At 42.4% G+C, this 20737-nt stretch overlaps 1 protein-coding gene across 3 annotated transcripts in view; it reads right to left on the bottom strand.

The window, feature by feature from the left end:
* The window catches only part of SLC66A2 (solute carrier family 66 member 2), a 157943-nt gene that overhangs the window by 7235 nt on the left and 129971 nt on the right, over positions 1-20737 (bottom strand). The window contains exons 6-9 of one of the 3 annotated variants that reach the window (XR_008434840.1): positions 12926-13118; positions 9488-9583; positions 8339-8447; positions 6672-7521 (exon numbers count right to left, since the gene is read on the bottom strand). Coding sequence is in view for 1 of the 3 variants with exons in the window: in XM_053964624.1 (XP_053820599.1) it covers positions 12947-13118 (172 nt within the window). In the remaining 2 variants the exon portion in view is untranslated. Of the gene's footprint in view, positions 1-6671; positions 7522-8338; positions 8448-9487; positions 9584-12925; positions 13119-20737 lie in introns of those variants that run through there. The other 2 variants (XR_008434841.1, XM_053964624.1) reach the window with 2 other exon arrangements.

The following is a 20737-nucleotide window of genomic DNA, read 5'->3' as shown; positions in this document are numbered from 1 at the left end:
GGAATAGCAGAGCTCTCAGGGGGAAGGTCGCGCCCCTGCTGTCGCTGCCCAGCATGCCGTGACAACGCACTGCAACAGTCCTCCATGAGTCAGTGCATCTTGCCAGGAGACTGGGAAGCGGAATAGGGACATACCTTCCTCCTGAGGCACCACTGCCATCTTCCTGAGCCAAACTCTCATCAGAGCTGGCAGACAGTAACTGCATTGCAAAGCCACATGGGTTTAGTAGGTGATGACAAAACACCCATCCTTCTCCGAGTCTGCTCTTAAAGCAGTGTGGTTCTCCTCTGTCCCTTCTACACCTGTCTTGAAAAAGTGAATCTCAGGCCTCTACTGACAGTCATCGAGGGAGAAACCTTGACCAAGGACTGTCAGAAGAGCTGGGTCCTCCTCCTTCCTTTCCCTTCTCTGCAGGAGACCAGCATCTCTAAATCCCCAAGACTGTTTGTCTGTCAGATTTTGGATGTTGTTGTTCCTTCACAACAATCAAGCTGTTCTTGGTGAAGCACAAACTACCATTGCTATTGATCAATTATAAGGGGCAAAGCCCATTAGCAACAGCCTCTTCCCTCCTCCTCCTCCTCATGCTGCCTTCAGACCAGGTGCTGGTGCTTTTCTGGCAGGGAGTACAGTAAGAAGTCAGAAAAGCTTCCTATCTTTTCAGATGTACCACTATCGATATGTATGACCCTTTCAGGACATAAGTAATAAATATGTTACTTAGTTCCAATACAAATGGTGCTTGGTGTTCTGTTTTAATTAAGTGGATGAGTTTGTCCTCAGAGAGTTCAACATGTCCTTGGGTAAACAAATGTTTTAATAATTCAGCTTTGTCTCTCATAATCTTATAGCTGCAACCCACAGAAAAGCTTTCTTTCCCTTGACACTGAATACCAAATAAAGAACACTCCATCTAATTACTCTGCTTTTTGCTTTCTGTCCTTTGATCCAAGCTCTCAGCCAACCTGTCAGACCAAGGGGAGAGCCCCACCAGAGGACCTATATGCACAGCAGCCCTGTGCCGAGTCCACAGGACACAGCCATCAGCTGCATCCTCCTTGGGTCTCCTCCCTCCAGGAGCTGTCAGTGGAAGCTGTGTCACCTCTGAGCCTGCCTCAGAACAGCAGCTGTGCATCTTCTAGCACCCATCTACTTCATTGACCATCACCCTTCCCTCACTGGTGGAAAAGGCTTTCAGCTTGCTGGTACAAAGCACATCTTCCCCTGCAGCTGGCTCCTCCTGCCAGCAACCTGAGACACCTTTCAGTTCTTTGAGTTTTGGCACTTTAAATCTCACTTCTTTTTTAACATTCCTAAGACAGCTAAGGAGGTGGAAGCAGGCCCCTTGTGGGCTGTGGGATGGGAAAAAAAGAAACTCAAGAGTCTGAAAGTTGTGCATTACCAGAACTCATCTCTCACTACAGAGGCTATGCTTGGTGTGCATCCATCTCAACATACCTATGAGGCAAGGAAAGATGAACAAAGGCTGGACATTGTTTCCTTACATGAGAGGTTCCTCAGTCTATAAGGTAAAAGAAGTGGGCAAAAGAGAGGTTCATTAGATTAGCAATTCTCCTTTACAGAATGTGCCCAGGGCTGTATCAGCCCAATACCTACTGCTCTCCTTGAACCAGCCCGTGCACAGGCCACCAAGCAGAGCCCCTGGTTTGCTTCATTACAGGAGGGTGCCCTAGGTGCAGACTGGGGCACAGCAGGGGTTTAATTTCAGCTGTGGCTTTACATAACTTTGAATTGCCTGCATTTGACATCTGTGAGGCAGAGGCACTAACAGCCGCAGTGGAAGTGCTGAGGAATAAGTCCGTGAGTAATTCCTGTTTGATCCCCAGCTTATATCGTTTACCTAATTACAGGACTGCCTGCAGCCTTCAGCTGCTCTCTGCTTCCCCAGAGTTAATAGATTTTTCTTGCCTCTGTGTCACGTCCCTGTCTCAGCTGAGCTGTGCACGCAGATCCAGCACAGCCTCCCCACACCCGTGGAGTTGGTGTGAAGAGTGCCTAGGCGCTCTGGGGCGGGGATGTAGCAGCTGCTGCCCGAAAATGTACAGTGTTCAAACAGCAGCCCTGGCCACGGTGCTTTGCTGTGGTGCAGGCTGAGACACGAGTGGCAGCACAGAAACAGCTGCTGCTTTCAGAGAGCAAATAACAAAAATGCTGCCCGTGCTGAAGAGGGACAGATTGCAACTCCGCTGCAGCTCACCCACCTCGGACTGCATCTCACCCACCTCGGACTGCAGCCACCCTGGAGCAGCCCGGAACAGGACATTCTGAATCCCTCACCACAATACAGTCATTGAGATGCTGGAGTGTGTCCAGAGAAGGCCAGTGAAGCTGGGAAGGGTCTGGAGGACAAGTCCAATGAGGAGTGGCTGAGGCAGCTGGGGGTGTTTAGTCTGGAGAAAATGAGATTCAGGGAAGACTTTATCACTCTCTACAGCTGCCTGAAAGGAGGGTGTAGCCAGGTGGGGGATGGTTTCTTTTCCCAAGTAGCAAGGGGTAGGACAAGAGGAATGTACTTCAAGTTTTGCCAGATGAGGTTTACTTGGATCTTAGGAAAGAATTCTTTACTGAGAGGATGATCATTGGAACAGGTTGTCCAGAGAGAAGTGTTCAAAAGGTATGTGGATGTGGCACCAGGAAATATGGTTCAGTGGTGGACTTGGCAGTCTGGGTTAACAGGTTCAATGAGCTAAGAGGTCTTTTCCAACCTAAACTATTCTATAATTCCATAAGACAGCCCCTGTGTGCAGGTCTCTGCCTGGGTTTGGGTGAAGCAGGTCCTCACAATCAGCATGAGCTCCATGCCCCAGCAGCCTCATCTGGAATCCAGGTCATGGTATTAGGGGCACAAAATGTGTTGCTTTTCTTAGATCCCCCCATTGCTTGTTGTCTTTGTGCTGCAAAGGGTTGTGGGACACCATGGAGCTCCTACCTGATGGAAACCCTGGAGCCCTCCAAGGAGCTCACGAGGGCTGAGGAGGTGTTCTTTGGCATCTCTGGAAGCTATTATGGACTACTTTTCAGGTCAGAAGTAAGAATTTAACACTAATTCAGGATCCTCTTCCAGGCCATTGTGGAAGCCAGGTCATTGGAAACCTAGAGAGCACAAAGGAAAAACTGCCTTCATTGTGCAGGGTTTCCTAACACGACACTGAAGGCTCACTGCTTGTGGCTCTCATGCTATGATGTTCACTTGGCTTTCTTGGGAGATGTTTAACTAATAATTATCATTTAATACCTTTGTATCTGTAGATATTGCCGCAGCACTCTTATGACACACTTCTGCTACTGGCTGCTACCAACTCTCCACTTAAAACAGTGGAGTCTATAACTACAGAAACTTCAATTTGCACTTTAGGAAAATGTGAATATTCTTCTCTACTCCTTCAGGTTGTGAAGCAAACTTTGAAATCCTGTCCTGGCTGCACGGTGAAAAAGCTCAGCAGCTCAGCCATGAGTATACTTGGTGATTTTTAAGCTAAGCTCACAGCTTCATGAGGGTTTACATGCAATTTTGAATGTGAGGGGCTATGAATAATAATAGTAGTCTTGAGGCAACGAGGTGTAATGAGGTAAACAATATGAGATTTTCCCACTGAGTTGAAATGAGACTCCTTCAAATCTTTTGTGAAATTTTGACACAGCTCAAAGAAACGTTTTCTGAGGAGCATGTGGGCTGCAATATTGGGAACAGATTCTCCAATGTTAGAATGGATACTGCCTCAGAAATTACATGCAAGCATTTTCAGAGTTGAATATCTTATAAATATATTCTTTGTGTTCTGGTGTGTGAGATTGGGCACGGGAGGGTGCACCTGAGAATCTGAATGATGCAGTTTGAAGAGAGGAGCTACAGCTCAAAGATGAAATCTTGCTATGAAGTATCTTACAAAACAAAAAAGCTAGACCAAAATTCAGAATATGTGGGATGAGAGGGATGCAAATCATGCCACACACCAGTGACTTCCATGCAGTGGCATGAATACAAGTCCCCCACAAAACTCATGAGAATCCTTTGTTTCAGACAATTTTTGCCGCTAAAAAGACTACCTGAGATGCAGGCACTAAGTGAAAATCATCTAGGGCAATCAGTAGAATTCCCTTCCCGTTATCCTGGCATTTTGGGCCAAAAGTTTTAAAATATTTCTAATGTGCCATCTTGAAACTATCAACATGCAGTTCTTCATCGGTGCTTTCAAGAGGCCCAAGTTCAGCTGGCTGCCTGTGTGCACATAGACTGACTGATTAGAACAAGACTACATTCTTGTTTGCATCTGCTCCTCCTCTGTCTTTTCATGCTTTAAGCTAGAAGCCCAGTGTGGCCACCCATGTTAAAAACTGTGTGAGGTGCTGCACCTGCATGAGGGTAAACCCCAGTACCAATGCAGGCTGGGGGATGAAGAGATGGAGAGCAGCAATGTGCACTTGCAGTCTAGAAAACAAATCCTGTCCTGGGCTGCATCAAAAGCAGTGTGGGCAGCAGGCCAAAGAAGGGGATTCTGCCCTTCTGCTCTGCTCAGGTGAGAGCCCACCTGGAGCGATGCCTCCAGCTCTGAAGTCCTCAGTACCTGTTGGAGCAAGTCCAGAGGAGGGCCACAAATATGGAGTATCTCTCCTATGAAGACAGACTCAGAGAGTTTGATTGTTCAGCCTGGAGAAGGGAAGGCTTCTAGAAGACCTCATTGCAGCCTTTCAGTACTTAAAAGGGGCTTATGAAAAAGGTGAGAACAGACTTTTTAGTACTGCCTGCTGAGATAGGACAAAAGGAGTGGGTGTAAACTATAAGGGGGTAAATTCAGACTAGATATAAAGAAGAAATTTCTTATGAAGAGAGAGGTGAAACATTGGAACAGGTTGCCCAGAGAAGCTGTGGATGTTGCATCCTGGGGGACATTCAAGGCCAGGCTGAGCAGGGCTCTGAGCGACCTGGTGTAGTTGAAGATGTCTGTGCTTAATGCAGGGAGGGTATTAGACTAGATGGGCTTTCAAGGTCCCTTCCAACTCAGACTATTCTATCATTCTATGAAAAACATTAAGGCCCTGAAGCTGAGCTTCTGCACCAAGTTGATTTGAAAAATAAATTCTGAAAATATAAAAATAGGCTTTTAGCAGCCTGCCTGACAGAGGCAGAGACATTGTGTGGGCAAACTGTTCCAGAACACGACTGTGCAATGGTTATTAAGAGCTGTACTTCCATAATAACAGTGCTGGGAGCTTTCCTCAATAAAGAACGATAAGCAAGTTTCAGCTTCTTCCTTGCTGAGACCTGGAGGCAGCACTGTGCTTGGTTAGCTCTGGTGCATTATCCTGTAATAGCTAAGCAATATACTTTGATTGAAGGTTGAATAATAGAGTATTTTCTCTCCCCTCCCCCCCGCCACAACACTTTACTTTCAGAATAGCATCTTCCATTGTTGGTTATTGTCATTATCAACTGATTTCCCTAACAACTTCTCTAACCATAATTTCTAGCTTCTGGGCGTTAAGCAAAGATTGCTGCTGCATAATTGGATTAATTTAGAGACTGACTTTGAACAACATAATTTATTTGAATTTTATTCTGTTTTCTCTACCCACTTTTTTCACTAAGAATCGCAACGCCTGTGAGCCCGGGCATGGCCTTGAGTCTTCTACAGGAAAAGCCTTCATGAGTGGGAGCCTCTCCTTGCTAAGTGGGTATCTTCACCCATACTCCATGCATCCGTGCACAGGGGAGGGGTTCCTGCTGGGCTTCATGCTCCCTCCTTCTGCCAGGTGCTAGAGGAGTCATGAACCAACTCACTTCTCACTTCGTGCTGCAGGAAGGGTTTTGTTCTCTGGCACAGGGTCTGTCACTGCTGTGACATGTTGGGACCAGCCTGCCCAGCTGTCCCCACATGGACCCTGCTTCAGGGGTGCTCTGTGGCACACTTGATTCTAACATCACAGGGGCCTTTCCAGGCATTTAGCTGTGTTGCTGCTGTACCCAGCACAGCAAACCTTGTGTCCTGCCCTGGTTTCTGACTGGGTTTTGATTTTGTGTCTCACAAATGCGGGTGTGGAGTGAGGAGTGCCCTGTGGACACTGCAGCAGGGCCTGTGAGTGCCTGGTCAGGTCCCTGAAGCAGTGTGCACTCATCAGGGATCCCCAAAACATGCTTCATGGTTCACTGCAAAGCTTTCTTTTTCTTTGCAAAACATCTTCTCTTGGTTTTCACCACACATCTTCACTGCTTGTTAGAGAATGAAAAAGTTTTCATTTATAAATTAGAATTATTAAACTCTCAGCTGAGTAGTGTGGCTGCAGACCATCCTCCTGAGCAACTCTGAGCTCCCTGTGCCATTTCAGCTCCTCTCAGCTGACTGCAGAAGTTGGCAGAGGTGCTCAGTGTGTGCCCTTCCTGCTATGGGGAGGGGTTTCTCTGGGATATTTGGGCAGTGGTTACGTAGAAGATGGAGCTGCCTGGGACTGGATAGGATCCTAGCATGAGTCACTCAGGCTTGTACTACCTGTTACAACTTACACACAGCGTATGGCACTTTTGCATTCCCAACAAGCCCAAGGTTGCCATCCCGCTAATTTCAGCAGCCCAGGATGTCCTTGCTACACCTTTGGAGAGCACCTGGCTCTCATATTGATGTGTGGCAGCACATCCCATCATGCCCTCTCAGAGTAGAAAATGAAAAGGGATACAACTGTGTTCCTTCTTCCTACTTCAGTGCCCAGAAACAACAGAACTAAAAGGAGGTCCTTGTACTTCCTATTGTTTTGGTGAAAAGAAGTGGTGCTGCCCAAGATACAATCCAGTCCTCTGAAAGCCACCAGATTTTGTGCCTGCAGCAACCTGGTATCCTATTTCCAAATAAATCAGAGATAGAAGGAATGGAGACAAGTCAAATCCCATTGCCCAGTGATGCAGGACACACCCTTGGAAAATCTGCTGCTCCTCAGCTGTCAGCATCTGCTGCAGGCATCAGCCTTGGGGTGCACGCCCCCTGCCTGCACTGCTGTCTGGAAGTGCCACAAGGCAAAAATCCACATGTCCTCCTGCTTTTCCATACAAAACTGCATATGTGCATTTGCAGGTGGAATTCATGTCCTTTTAGCACATAAAGGCCACGATCATTGTAGGAATGCTCATACAAACATAGTTGCTATAAGGCACACAATAGATTTTCCCACTTCTCCTGCTTGGTATAGTCTTGTAACAAAGTTCTTGATGATTTAGTTGAGTTAGAGGAGTATGTCCACACTAACAGCATTAGCCTTTTCTTTAGAATAATGTTTTGGTGGAGTAACATCCAGCAAACTGATGTGCAGGAAGATTTTCTTTCCAATATCTGAGCAATAGTTCTTAGGGGTCAGCTTTGCCAGCTTTCACTAACCTTGTTGCTTGTACTCCTCAGATGCCAAGACTGTCAAAAACACTTCAATCTTTTGTGCTTTTAGCTTTCAGGCTTTTGTAGGAGACACACCTTTAATCGTTTGCCTTTTGAGTTTTGCTTCCAGTTTTCCATGTTCTCCCTGGTAGCAGAAAGCCAAGAAGAAAAAACAGGACTGCAGAATTGATGCTGTTGGGCACACTCCGTGCCCCACAAAAATTCCTCTTCCCACTGCCTGGAAACCTTTATCCCTTGCCCATATTCACCTATTCCTCCTCTTCTGTGTCAGTTAGTCATGCTCCCCTCCTTACACGCACATTTATTCCATGCAGATGTTAAAATTGTTTAGGCTGTAACGCACTGGAAGATTTCTTTTCCCTCCTTCACAAACATCTAAACTTATCCCCAACTACCTAGCTAATCTGTCTGTAAGATCCAAATGTCCCCAGCATTTGGGGGTGTTTGGGTTTGGGATTCTGATTCAGGCTTATCTAGAGAAAACACTGAAAGGTCACTGCGTTTTAATTCATCCAGCAGATGAAGCTTGAAGGCACTCAGTTCTACTGTAGGAATGTGCAGCCTGAAACCAGTATCTACTTGCTAACCTGGTGGGACTAATTCGGGTCTGACAGAGTTTTATGTAAGTATTGTTTTACTTTTAATGTTTTCTTTATTTCTCATCACTTCTTTAAATCCCACCAAAGACAGGTTTTCTCATAAGATAATGCTTTGGCATATTCACTCAATGATATTGACTTCCCAGTGGCAGCAGGGGAATAAACCAGGAGATTAAACTGTCCAATCAATTGCCCTTCTGCCTGTGTTATGTGTGTTATTTCCCACCATGCACATTCAACATTACGCTCTGTGACCATTAACACAGTGGGTGCTGTTAGACAATGAAATGTTAGATAGCAGCATGCTAATAAAAGGTTTAATGAATAACATGATATCCTTACCAGCAGCTACAGAAGAGTTGGTCTAGGGAAACAGGGACTGTGTGCTGAGGCATCTTGTATATGAAATAGGGACGTCTGTGCTAATCAGGACTGGTGTGGAAACGTCAGCCTGGAGAGAAAACTGAGTTTGAGGGAAATATCCTCTGTATTAGAGAGGTGGACAGAGCAGGCATTACCTCCCAAAAACTCACTTTTTGATGCTGTATGGCTTAACATCTCAGCAGGACATTAATGCCAAGAAATTTAACAAGATTTTTCTGCACTGCCAGGTTGCCAAGTGTTACTCCTTGCTTCCCAAATCTGCCATTCAAATCTTATCTGTTTTGTGAAACATGACACAAAACTGCACTTCTTTCCAATGAGAGGTTTCAGCTTTGCAACTGCCCTGTTAGGGCTTGTCACTCCCAGCTGACACCCTTTCTCACCAATGCTCTTGTACTTGCCAGGCTAGAGAACTCCCATGGGCATATTCTGGACAGCCTGGAATTGGCAAAGCTGGAGATGTGAAACAAACAGCACCATTCTTCTGGCACAGACTCATTGCATGTCCAGGAAAGACTTGAACCAAGGAAAGGAAAGACTGACTTCTACTAGTATGGGAACTAATTCATGCCCAAAAGAGCCTTACAGGGAGTGAGAAGCAATTTTCCAGCCATGGACAAGGCAGGGGCATAGGGATGCCACCAACCAGGGTCTACACATAAAAGTGGCTCCCTACTGCCTTGTGACATCCCTCTGGTGAGAAGTTAAGGGCAGAGGAAGGGCAGGGGGATACCAGCCACTTCCAGCTGGGCAGCTGAAGCTGCTCACTCCTGTCTGTCCTCTCTTGCACATTTTTTCTCAGGTTTTCAATGGCTAAGTGGAGTTTCTTTCATTATGTCTCCTGCAAGATCACTGCGCAAGTTAATGGCGTGCTGTTAGGAAAGGGGCTGTTGACATATAGTCTGACCTCCTCTTTACCTAGGTTCACCCATTCATTTGTGTTTGCTTTGGATTAGCTGGTGAAGTCTCTTTATCAACATTATTTACAGATTTTATGCATTTCAAGACTTCTGCTTTGTTCCTAGTCTGTACTTGTCTCTTAATCTAACTAATCATCTAAAATGTTTTGAAGTCTTTTCATTCTTTCTCATAAATCAAATTTTGAACCTTGATTAATCCATTTGCTGTGCTGATCCAAGTTCTCTCTCTTTCATCAGATCTTCTTCATCTCATAAAGAAGTGAACAGGCTATTCCAGGTGTGCCTGTGAAAAGATTTCATCTATATATTCCAGTCTCATTATATATTTCTCTGGCTATTTTACCTTGTTATCCTGCATTGAAAGTAGAGCCCCCTAAGATTCTTTCCACATTGTTTCTTTGCAGGTCTGTTTGAAAGCACATCTTAGATTTTTTCTATCCCCTTGTGAATTAGAATAGCTTTTCATTTTGGTTGTGTTTTAATCCATAAATAGTATCTCATTTTCTCACTTTCTCCCTGTATTTTTTATCTGAGTGAGTTCCATCCTATTTTTTTTCATGTCTTCTTTGTCTTAGTAATTTTCCTCAATTTAATATATATGTGACTTCAATTAATATATTCTTTATTCTCCACTCTAGATAATTAGTAAAAGAATAAAAGAACAGATGCATGTTACTTAACAAATGTCTCTGCTAGTGTCCCTGCCAACCTATAAGTGGTTACTTCCACCAGTTGTTTCTAATATTTAAATTTATTTACAAAAGATGTGTGATCATCTCTTAACCCTAGTAAATGATGTTGAGATGAAGATTCAGTGGGCATTCTCATAAAAATATTCTACAAATAACTCCAAATAGTAGTAGGAGTAGTAGTAGGAGGAGGTCATATGAGATGACCATTGCAGTCTCTTTTGTCTGAATAATCTGTATTACATGTATTGCTTTCCCAGAGCTGTTTGTTTTGTAATGTTGCTTCGACCTATTAACCTTGACAAAAAGGGGTACTCAGAAAGGCATGGCATTTCTGTGCTTTGCATTACTGACTATTTTATTTTTAAGTTAAATTTTGTGGCTCTGAAAGGACATTGCCTTTCAAAGGAAAAATAGATGGTCTTCCTTCTGTGACAAAATTACACCAAATACTGGAAATAAAAATTACTTTTTCTAGTTTCAGAAGTTCCACAAAGCCTTTCCATGACTATTTGTGTTTACAGTTGTCATGGTTTAGGAATTTAGTGCTCCCAGTGAAACTATGCTCTACTTGTGCCCCTCACTCACTTCCCATTCCCCCTCTAACTCTCCCCTGTGTCCACTGGAGTGGAGAACTGGAGACACAAAAGGCAAAGATCATGGCTTGAGATGAGAACAATTTACTGGAAACAGCAATGAGAGAAGAAAATGAACATTAATGGCAACAAAATTAATAACAAAAGTGTACAAGTGAGAGACAGAGTGATTCAAATGCAAAATGCTCACCACAGAATCCAACTCAACGGCTCCATGCTTCCCCTATATGGAAAATGAGGTGAGGTGGTACAGAATAATATCCAGGTCCTAGCCAAGCCCTCTCCTGGCTACTGCAGAAATCAAACCTGTCCTGGCCAGAACCAGGACAGCAGGGAAATTCATCAAAATTCTGTTCTATCTGCTATGGAAGTCGCCTCCATGAAAGGTAAAACACTGGGTTTTATTGCATAAATCAGGGTCTTGTTTTTTGATATGTGATTCAGTTCTTCCAATAACTTTTTGAAAAATTATTGAATCCCTCTATAGTTTTCCTTTTTATAAATCATATGTGCAAGAATAAAAAAAAATTTGGAATGCACTGTAAGCATCTTGTCCCAGAATTGCAAAAAAGGGTCATTTTTCTGTTTCAAGAGGAACAAATTATCCCTATTTCTCCATTAATCTTTGTATAAGCAACAAACTGGTGGGCAAGCTGTTACTCATATTGCTTTAATTTATCTCCTCCTGTGGCACTCCTGGGTTACAATATCCCAGACTTTACTCTATCAGAAATAGTCCCAAGGCTTTCAAAGACCTGCATGCTTGTACAGAGGGCAGCTGTTCCTCTCTTGGTATTCCTGGCTAGAGCAGGAAATCTGAAAATCCTGAACAATTTTTACTGATCTTTAACCTTCTAAAAAACCTTTGGCCTTGCCAAATTTCTGAAGTTTATATCTGTGACATGGTTTCTTAGCTCAGAGACCAGTTGGGTTTCACTGATTCTCACCAACCAGTGGGAGAAGTAGGATACTTTCAGATCCCTAGGACACACCTCCCATCCTGATACTAAAGAACTTCTGCAAAATCTCTAAGTGCTTGCAAAACAGTTCCTTATCAATATTTCTTTTCATAATGGGGGATGAGGTGGGGAAGAGGTGTTCCTGTTCAATTAGAAACAGACTAAAACAGCCCACACATCTCCCATTACTATTATTTGCTTTTTTAAGAGATCACCACCTGCATTTTGTGGAAGCAGTTCACAGATATGACACTTTCCTTTGCCTCTTATTCTTAATTATGGAAGATTTTTCTACACAGCTATTCAGCATCATAGCCATTCTCCATTCATCATTAATTTCACATCCTTTGTAACTCGTAACTTGAATTGCACAATTGCTTACAAAAACACTCTAAAAAAGATTATTCAAAGTGCATAAAGGAATACTCAGCTGAGTATTCCCTGTCTGTACAGATAGTTGTGCTGAGGGTAGTTTTGTAGGGCCTAAAAGAACATAAAATATTTCCAAATGTTTGTTTCTGCAAATCAAACTCACAGGAAAAAAACACAGTGTCAGAAATGCCTTGAATTAATGTAAAATAAACAATGAGATCAAAATAAATGTTCCTGTGGCACATGACTGTCAGTACATAACTAAAGTGGTTCATTAGGTAGCAAGAGGCTGTCAGGGACATATATTTGTTCTAGACTTTAATTACACAGACCATGTGGATCAGTCTGACAAAAAAATTTTTAAAAATTGTGCTCACTCAATTCAGTGAGTATTTCCCACTTAAGAGATATTACTAAGTGATAGTACATAATTTTGCTAGGGCACCTTGACCTTTTTGCTTGTTTCTCCCTGGTAATAAGCAAAGCCAATTAATCCCACACGTTGAGCTGATGAGTAATGGTTCCTTGTAGAAACAGTGGTGTCACAAGCTGGTAGATACATCAACATTAATCTCTATTCATCACACAGAGAACAATGACAGTTTACTGAATTTTGTTGTTCAGACCCCTAGACTGCTGAAACATTGTTCAGGAAACAGAACTGCACTTTAAGTTGAAGAACTAGATGGAAAATCTGCCATACTGCGTACAGACCTGCCGAAACCTGTGCTGAGCTTTACTTCCAGTTCCACACAGCATAGTGACTGATTTGATTGGAAACCTGTATCCTTCTTCCTCTGAGGTGCTATCTCACCTGTCTGCAGGCTGTCTTATAAATGCAAGTGCACTCCTTGGCACACATTTTTTTTAATGCTCATATGCTCTCCTTTTTGAAAATAGTAAAATATTTAAGCTAGAAGAAAGAAAAGAAATGGAAACACATTCCCTAAAATGTGTTCCAGGAGCTGGCCTGCTCCTCTTCCACATTGGCACACAGTTCTTTTCTTACCTCCTCTGTGGTGAGCTCCTTTCAAATGTGAAATCCCCTTCTGGGTGCAGGGTGCAACCACTGGCTAGTGCTCACTTGGATGGCTCTGTCAGACAGAGCTGGCTGCCAGGGGCTGCAAACACCAAGCCAGGAACACACGCAGGACTTCAGCTTGTTCTTTAAAACACAGGGCACGGGAAAGCACTCTGCTAACCTGGAGTCAGGGAAAGGAGAGTGATGGTCACAAAAAGAGGGACATTTTAAATGCAGTTGATAATTTTGTATTGCACTTTGTCCCTCTACACACAGAAATGGCTGGTAAGTCTCTCATTCCCCCAAGGGATGTTGTAAGCTGCTTCAGGCACACTGCTGCTTCCCAGAACTCCTGCATTAACTCTGTAAGACCAGCAGCAAGCAGCTTTGGAAGTGAACAGTCAATTTGCTATATCAGTTGCCCTGGCAGTCTGATAATTGCAATGGTGAAAAGTGAGATAGGGGATACAGAAGGGTTTTTGGAACAGGCTTTCAGCAGGTTTCTGACTCTTGTTGTGGAACACCTTCAACATTCACAAAAGAGCAGTGACCTAATTGTGAAAAACTGCTCTCAAAGGCCCTGTCTCCTTTTTGCTGTTTCATGTCATTTTGGTGAATTTTTTTTTTTAAAGGCATTTTATTTCTGTCTTCTTGAAGCACTATTCTAGCTTTGTACTTATGCCAACAGCCTTTGGGCTTTGTCTGCACTAAGTCTGGAAATCTTTTATTCCCCTCTCCACAAGCCAACCATGTTCAAACAGTGCTTGTGGAGAGGTGCTAATGCACTTTCCTAGGCCTCTTCAGACATGATTTAAAAGCATAACACAGAGAAATGCATTTGCAAAAGGATACATTTTTATTCCACTTGGAGCAGAACTATCTAATTTTCTCTGAGAAACTGAGCCAGAAGTCATTTGACTTTGTGCATACTAGCTGAGTTATAATTTAATTGAGAATGTATTTTATCTTTGGGAGTTTTTTTAATCTTTTTTTTCACTGCTTCAAGTTCTGTGATGGCTCTCCTTCAGACTTTACCAGGCTCACCTCATGTCTTCTCCACCTGTGGATCAGTAATGTGAGTAATGTGTGATGCATAATGAAATTGGAAGTGGTTTAGTTTCCATGAAGAAGATGGTGCCTTTCATCTTAGAAATAAAACTTTATCCTAGTTTTTCTTTTTCAGTTCCAGATTTTCTGTAATATTCAGCTCTTAGGATATTTTATTCTTTCTTCTGAATAACTCTCTCAGACAATACATTTTTCTGTCTGTAACTGTACATTCCTTTTTAATTAATACCTTAATATTCAATCTTCCACAGAAAAATGCTATTCTATGGTCAAGTTTTCAACTTCCATAGATTAAGTAATCCATTCTTCCTTTCTTCACTGAAGGCTCGGTAATTACTGAACTCCTTTCTTGCTTCTACACCTTTGAATGTACCAACACTACTTTTTCTTGGGCTAAAGCTATTCTCTTGCACTCTCCCAGCCACAGTTGGCCCTACCTCTCTCCAGCTCCTTGATACACTGTGCTGAGGGGTCAAGCCAAGTGGCCACTTAGTGGCATTTGTTTTGGTGACCTTTATTATTTTCTTACCTGCCTTTAGCCTATGGAGATAGACCACTGATTCCTTTCATATTCAGCCAGTTGAGTCAATGTTTTGGTGATTTGCTACTGTCTCATTATGGCACATCCAGTAGACTGAATACAGCTTAGCCTGTGCTGGAGCTTGAGGCAGTGCCTTTACATCACAAGATCCTGTGATGCTACAAGCAAAGCATTTATTATGAAGAAAATAAGACACCTATATGTTTAGGTGTCTAAATCCCAACACAAAATCTATCAGCTTGGATCCTGATCTCAACCCTTACTGAAACTCTTCTGGCAAGGAGCAGGCCTGAAGATCCCTTCAAGGGTCTGTGCTGAAATGTTAAGCTGCAAATGTTGCTGTAACACTCCCTGAGACTAGTTTTCTTCAGGTTCTGGAGTATGTTGAGCCTGGAATAGAATAGGTTGAACTTCCATATTAAACACTTTGTAACACAAAGTGGAACAGTTTGGAGAAAATGCTGTCTGTACAGCCTAGCCTGAGAAGTGATGGACAAGTGTCTGCCTGCAGCCCCCGTTTCTGTAAACTTGTTAATCAGAGCTGCCTGGCTGCAAGAATTTCCCAGGATGACCTCATTAGGCAGGTGCTTCCACTGTCCCTTTTAAGGTGGCTATATGCCATGTATGTGAGCAGATATTGCTTATTTGGGAGCTAATGACCCATAATTGGTATGTAAGAAAGAGCTACTACAAAATATTTGCGGATAGAAATAATTTTCCCTGCTGAAATAAACTTGATGTGTTTGTGTCAGAAATAGTGCTGTACTAGGGAGAGTGCCTCAAGTGCAAGCTTTAAATACAGGTATCTTTTGTTTGATAATGGATAGGGAGGATGTTATTCTCAAAGAAAAAAACATTTAATTTGTTTGGTTTAGTCAGCAATTTACTGAGTTAATTTACTTCCCATATATGAACATGTTTGCACTCCTGAGCAATTGCTTCATCATTATAAATTGAACTAATAGGATGGAAAAAGGATTTGGATTAATGTTGCTTTATATGTGCAGAACATACAAGAATCTTGAGCTTTATTGTGCCGCATTTTTTTAATTGCTGTCCCCTCTGAATGCTTTTTTTTCCCACTGACAAGCTAGTTGCTAGATGCTGTAGTAGCACAAGGTCAGGTCTGCCCAGCAATGGGGCTCTGGTACACGATGTTCTTTAGATTCAACAAAGTGGTATCTCCTAGGGCTTTGGGTCAGTGAGAAGATAAACAGCTGACAGACTGACAGTGGCATAAATTCCCAGTCAGATAGCTTGGACCCTCTCCCTCAGCTGTGAGAGGTCTGAGGTCTTTTTTTCTCTCACAATTGTGTCCTAGGCAGAACGGCACAATGAGAAACACACAGAAAATTGGTATCATTCCTAGATGTAAGCTGAGAAAAACCTGTTGGCTTCAATGGGGTTATAAAGAGCACAGTATTTATCTTAAAAATAGAAAACTAAATAAGGAATGGTATCTTTGGTAATATCATAAATGCTGGGGGAAAACGTCAATATATTTCTCTTATGCAGAAATTTTCATTAACTTTTTGGAATAAGCCCAGGGAAGATGGGTAGGAGGAAAAATTGTAACTCTGCAGGGCAACTGTGTTAAGGCTGGCACCTGATGGCCAGCTGAAGACCAGCTATTGTAGCTACTTCAGCCCTTTTCAGGAATAAAGTCTGAACCTCATATTATCATGGTAAATTCCTGAGCCAGTCCAACTCCCCTGCAGCTGAAGGGGAGTGTATGGCATATGAAGAGCAAAGGATGTCTTCTTTTCTGTACTGCACTGGGTAGTTCTTTCTCACAGCAAGACTTAAATGCCTTGTTTTCCCAGTATTTCAGTTTCAAAATTAGTGGGCACCAAGAGATGGAAATGAAACTGTTTGCTATTAAATATAAAAATGAAAAAGAAGTAGATGGAGCTAATTTTTCTACAACCTGCTTGCTTACAATTTAGGAACCCCTTGGAGAATAAGATAAGGGGATCTGAGTAGTACTGCTTTGAGAAAATAAAGAATGCACACAATGAGTAGTCAGAGAAATTATAAATGTTTGGAAGATGGATGTAGAAAGAAAAACATTGTCCTTGCCTCACAGCACTAACTTCCCTAGGAACACAGGAAAAGTTTCCAGCACCTTAGATGGCTTTTTGTTCTGCACTGGAACAAGATTAATAGTCTCTCAAAATCACCAGGGACAGGATGCCAACCCAATGGTGCCTACCACCTACCAGCAAGGATTGATTATCTCTACAGCTCTGACCTGAGTGCTCTAACCGTCCAGTTTCATGTGTAACACAGCAGTGAAGCCTGCTTAAACTTCCCAGTCAGCATCTTTGTAAACCAGGACATCCTTCTCTGGACTTTCTTATGGGTAGAGAACCTGTCAAATTGTTTAGAATAGCATTTCTAACTTCTGAAACTACTCAGGCTCAATTTTCATGCAGCTTTAGGCAGTCTATTGGGTGTTTAATAAATTTTAATTTCTAGTTGGGCTTTGAAAGGATGTTTTGCAATGTGTGCTGTAAGGAACCAATGGCACCATCAGGCAAAAATAGTGAAATAGGATTTAACAGCAAATTTATTATAATAAAGATGAAATGTATGCATCTGCTGAGTCACTTCAAGAGGCATTAATTAAAAGGAAAAGTGCAAAGGTTATTGCTGACATTTAATCTGTCACCTTGGTTTCAATGAAGACAGACAGCTAAGGACAGGAAAGAAGACCTGCTACAGGTGACAGTCTTCAGCCATGCAAATTCCCTCCATCCATGCTGTACCCAGAGCTGTCTCAGCTGGAACTCACTTGAATGTTTCATGCATGCTCTTGGGCTCTAAATGAGCTATCACTTCTCCATTAAAACAAAAATGCTCAAAAATACCAATATGAAAAGGATTGCTGGGTTCTGTTTAACAAAACTACATGTCCAAATTATCTGAAAGAGGGCAGTGGAAAACAAGTGAAATTTTTTCCCTGCAGAGATTCATCTCATGAAAGCTCCATCATGAACCATCGTTAGATCTGCCGGCATGAATGCAGGTTATAGCATGGATAAGTAAGTCAGTTTTGCACTCCCAAGCACTTTTATCTCTGTCATGACCATTCTATGACAAAAAAACATTTTGCCAAAAAGCAGCCTTATCTTCTGGCTTCGGTAATTAATTATTGGTCGAGGAGGGGCAGCCTGTCAGCTCCCAAGCAGCACAGCACCTTCTTTTTCCTGAGCTACTTTCCTCAAATTGGCTGAACTTCAGAAAATGAGCTGAAGGCACCCAAGGAGGCTGCTGCTCCTTGAAAATCTGCCTCCCTTCCCCTTCTTGCATGTCCACCCTTCTGGCCTGAAACTGTTTCCCCAGTGTAGAAGGAGAAGGAGCAGAAGGCAAACAATTCTTTTGTGACACCTCCTGTTGATGTAGTCCCCACCAGCACTTCTGAAGGTTCACCTCAGTGAATTCTGAAAATCATTTTGTTTTGGTTAGGTTTCTTTGTTGCCAAAAATACCACTGACAACTCTGGGCAGTCATTCAGTGGTAATTCAATCATTCAACTTTCCTGGCAATTTTTTGTTTGCTTGTCAGCAGCTCCATTGCTATTAAGCAGTAAATGTGATAAGCAGTATAGATAAGATACCAGTCTTATTCTTACCAAGACTAAATACTGCAAGAAAAGCCCCAGTTACCACACAAATCTGCTTAAATAATTCTGCAGGTCCCATCGCTGAAATTACTCATGTTCTTCACTGCAGTCTTTGTTCACCTTTGTGCTATAACCCAGCCAGTGGCATTTTAAAAAACCCAATAATTTAGAAATAATTCAATTTTACAACTGATGTAACATGCACCAGAGCTCTCTTTACATCCTTAGCAGCATACTATTTTGTTTTTAAAGACACACTGCTAATGTCAGCTATGATGGAATTAATGGGGTAACCACATTCCCTCCCTCTCTCCCTCCCTCCCTCCTCTGGATGTCAGCATCTGCACTGTGATACATAAATTCTAACTCTCACTTTTTAAAAAAAAATCCACAATGGACAAAGTTCATGGGTGACACTGACCATATTGCTGCTCTAACCTCCTCTTTCCATCAGCCACTCCCACCTCTCTCATGTGCTGTTTTCATAGGTAGGAATAGGTTAGCATCCATGTGAATATTTTACAAACTGGTTGTTCAAAAGCCACCTGAATCCCAGAAGGTGACTGTGGCTTAGGTGGATATTTGAAGTTTGTGAATAGCTGCTTGAGACCCACCTGTGGCCATCTGTTTTTCTCTCAAGCTTAATTGCTATGTAAAGAGCAAAAGCCCTTTGGCAAACCTCACCGTTTTCTCTGATCTATGCTGTAGGCTGCTGGAATGGTAGCTCTGTTGTTTTTTAATGAAAAAGATGCCATGAATAGCAACAACATGATACTAATGGCAACATGAGCAAATCATTTACCTGATTCCTGTCTGTTGGGTGGTTAAGTGGAAGCCAAAAATAGCACATCCATTCCTAACCCCTGAAATTTGTTTCAAAAGCTCTGCAGTAACATCCACTCCCACTAAGAAGCTGGAAACGTTATTAATAATATAAAGTCTTTTAAAAGAACCAGGCAAATTCACTAAGCCCACTGACCTCTTGCTTAGTGAATTCTGCAGACTGCATGCTCATTACATATAAGAGTCTGGCATTTCAGATGTTATTTAATTTACTGTTTCTCATGGCAAACAAGAAAAGCTTCAGGGCTAGTTCTCAATGCAGTCTTTATAATGTGGCCTTCACTACAGAATGCTGTGCAGAGTGTTAGTTCTGCATCAAATGCCATGACAGACTGAATGGTGCCATGGGCATGAATCTGATGAGTGCTTTTCTGCATTCTTTTTTCCATAAAATGAGAAATACCAGCCTCTCTGCTAACTCAGGGAGTCCCACAGCCACCCTCTAGCAGGTGCCTAGGATGCTGGTCACCCAAGACTCACAGCACACCCAGGCTGCCATCAGACTAGCCCTCCTGTGAAGCCCTGCCCTGTTTTAGAACATCTACACTAGCACTGAAGTTCAGATTATTCTTGATTTTCCCCACTTAGTGTGTGTTGCTTAATACTGCCTAACCAGGGTCTTTCTGCAGGAGCTAAACTGAAAGATGTGCTTCAGGCACTAACGGGCTTTGAGTCCCTGGGAACACACCACAGCTACTCTGCAGAAGAAGCTCCTGAAAGACAAATGTTGGACCCTCGGCACCATTTTGCTCCTAATGCAGACACAGCCATCCTTCACTGTTTGGGATCTGATCCACTGTGCAGCCAAAGTGCTGCAATATGTGTACAGCAAGATTAACAATGCCTAAATTCTACCGACCAGGATGCATTTCTGCAGAGGAAGTTACTGTGAAGTTAGTAAGTGGGACCAGGAACTTACTGTACACAAACTCTTCCTAATTCCTACGAGTAGACCACTCGTAGGGATAATTCACTCCTCTCTGAAAAAGGCATATTCTCCTTCAACAAAAATTTAAATGCTACTTTAGAAGACATTAGGATTCCCATGTTCATAAGCCTCTAGACAATGCTGGATGATTAAACATTTATCTGAATCAACTTTCAGAGTTTTAAAATTCTGTGTATTGATATTTGAAATTAAAGGAGATGTAATTTTATTTTCAAAATAAAGTACAATTTACTGTTGAAATCTTAGTTCTGAATCAAAGAGCCAATACAAGAGCTTACCTTGGCTTAATGATCCATTTCAAGAATCAGAATCTAGTGAATTCGGCTTAATTTTTTTTCCTGAGAACAACAGTGAAAATAAACCCCACAGAAATCTTTCTGATACTATTTTTCTCTCACTGTCCTTGATTTTCAGCCAAATGGATTAGGAGAACCCTTCAGACCACAAAGTCTGTATTGAAGCAAATATAATACTTTGAGGTGAAATGTTAAATTTACACAATGAAATGTATTTAAGAAGCAATTTTTCCCAAAGCAGGGCAGGATCAAGCTTAACACTGTTGGATTCATTTTCCGTTTGTCTGGCTGCCTGACCATATCTTTATTCAGTAATTATGCTTTCATCTCAGAGTGTTGGGTGCTTATGTTTGGTTTGAGAGAAAAAATATAATTTCCAAATTGCTTCCAGTTTATGCTCTGTATTTCTTCCCATTTATAGAATGTTTTCTGCCTTGGTGTTTTGAGTGGGCAAACCACAACACTAGCAAAATATCTT

The sequence above is a fragment of the Vidua chalybeata genome, chromosome 1 (genome assembly GCF_026979565.1).
Source record: "Vidua chalybeata isolate OUT-0048 chromosome 1, bVidCha1 merged haplotype, whole genome shotgun sequence".
In the NCBI taxonomy this organism is placed as follows: Eukaryota; Metazoa; Chordata; class Aves; order Passeriformes; family Viduidae; genus Vidua; species Vidua chalybeata.
Note: the sequence above shows the minus strand (reverse complement) of the source record. Positions and strands in the feature narration are given on the sequence as shown.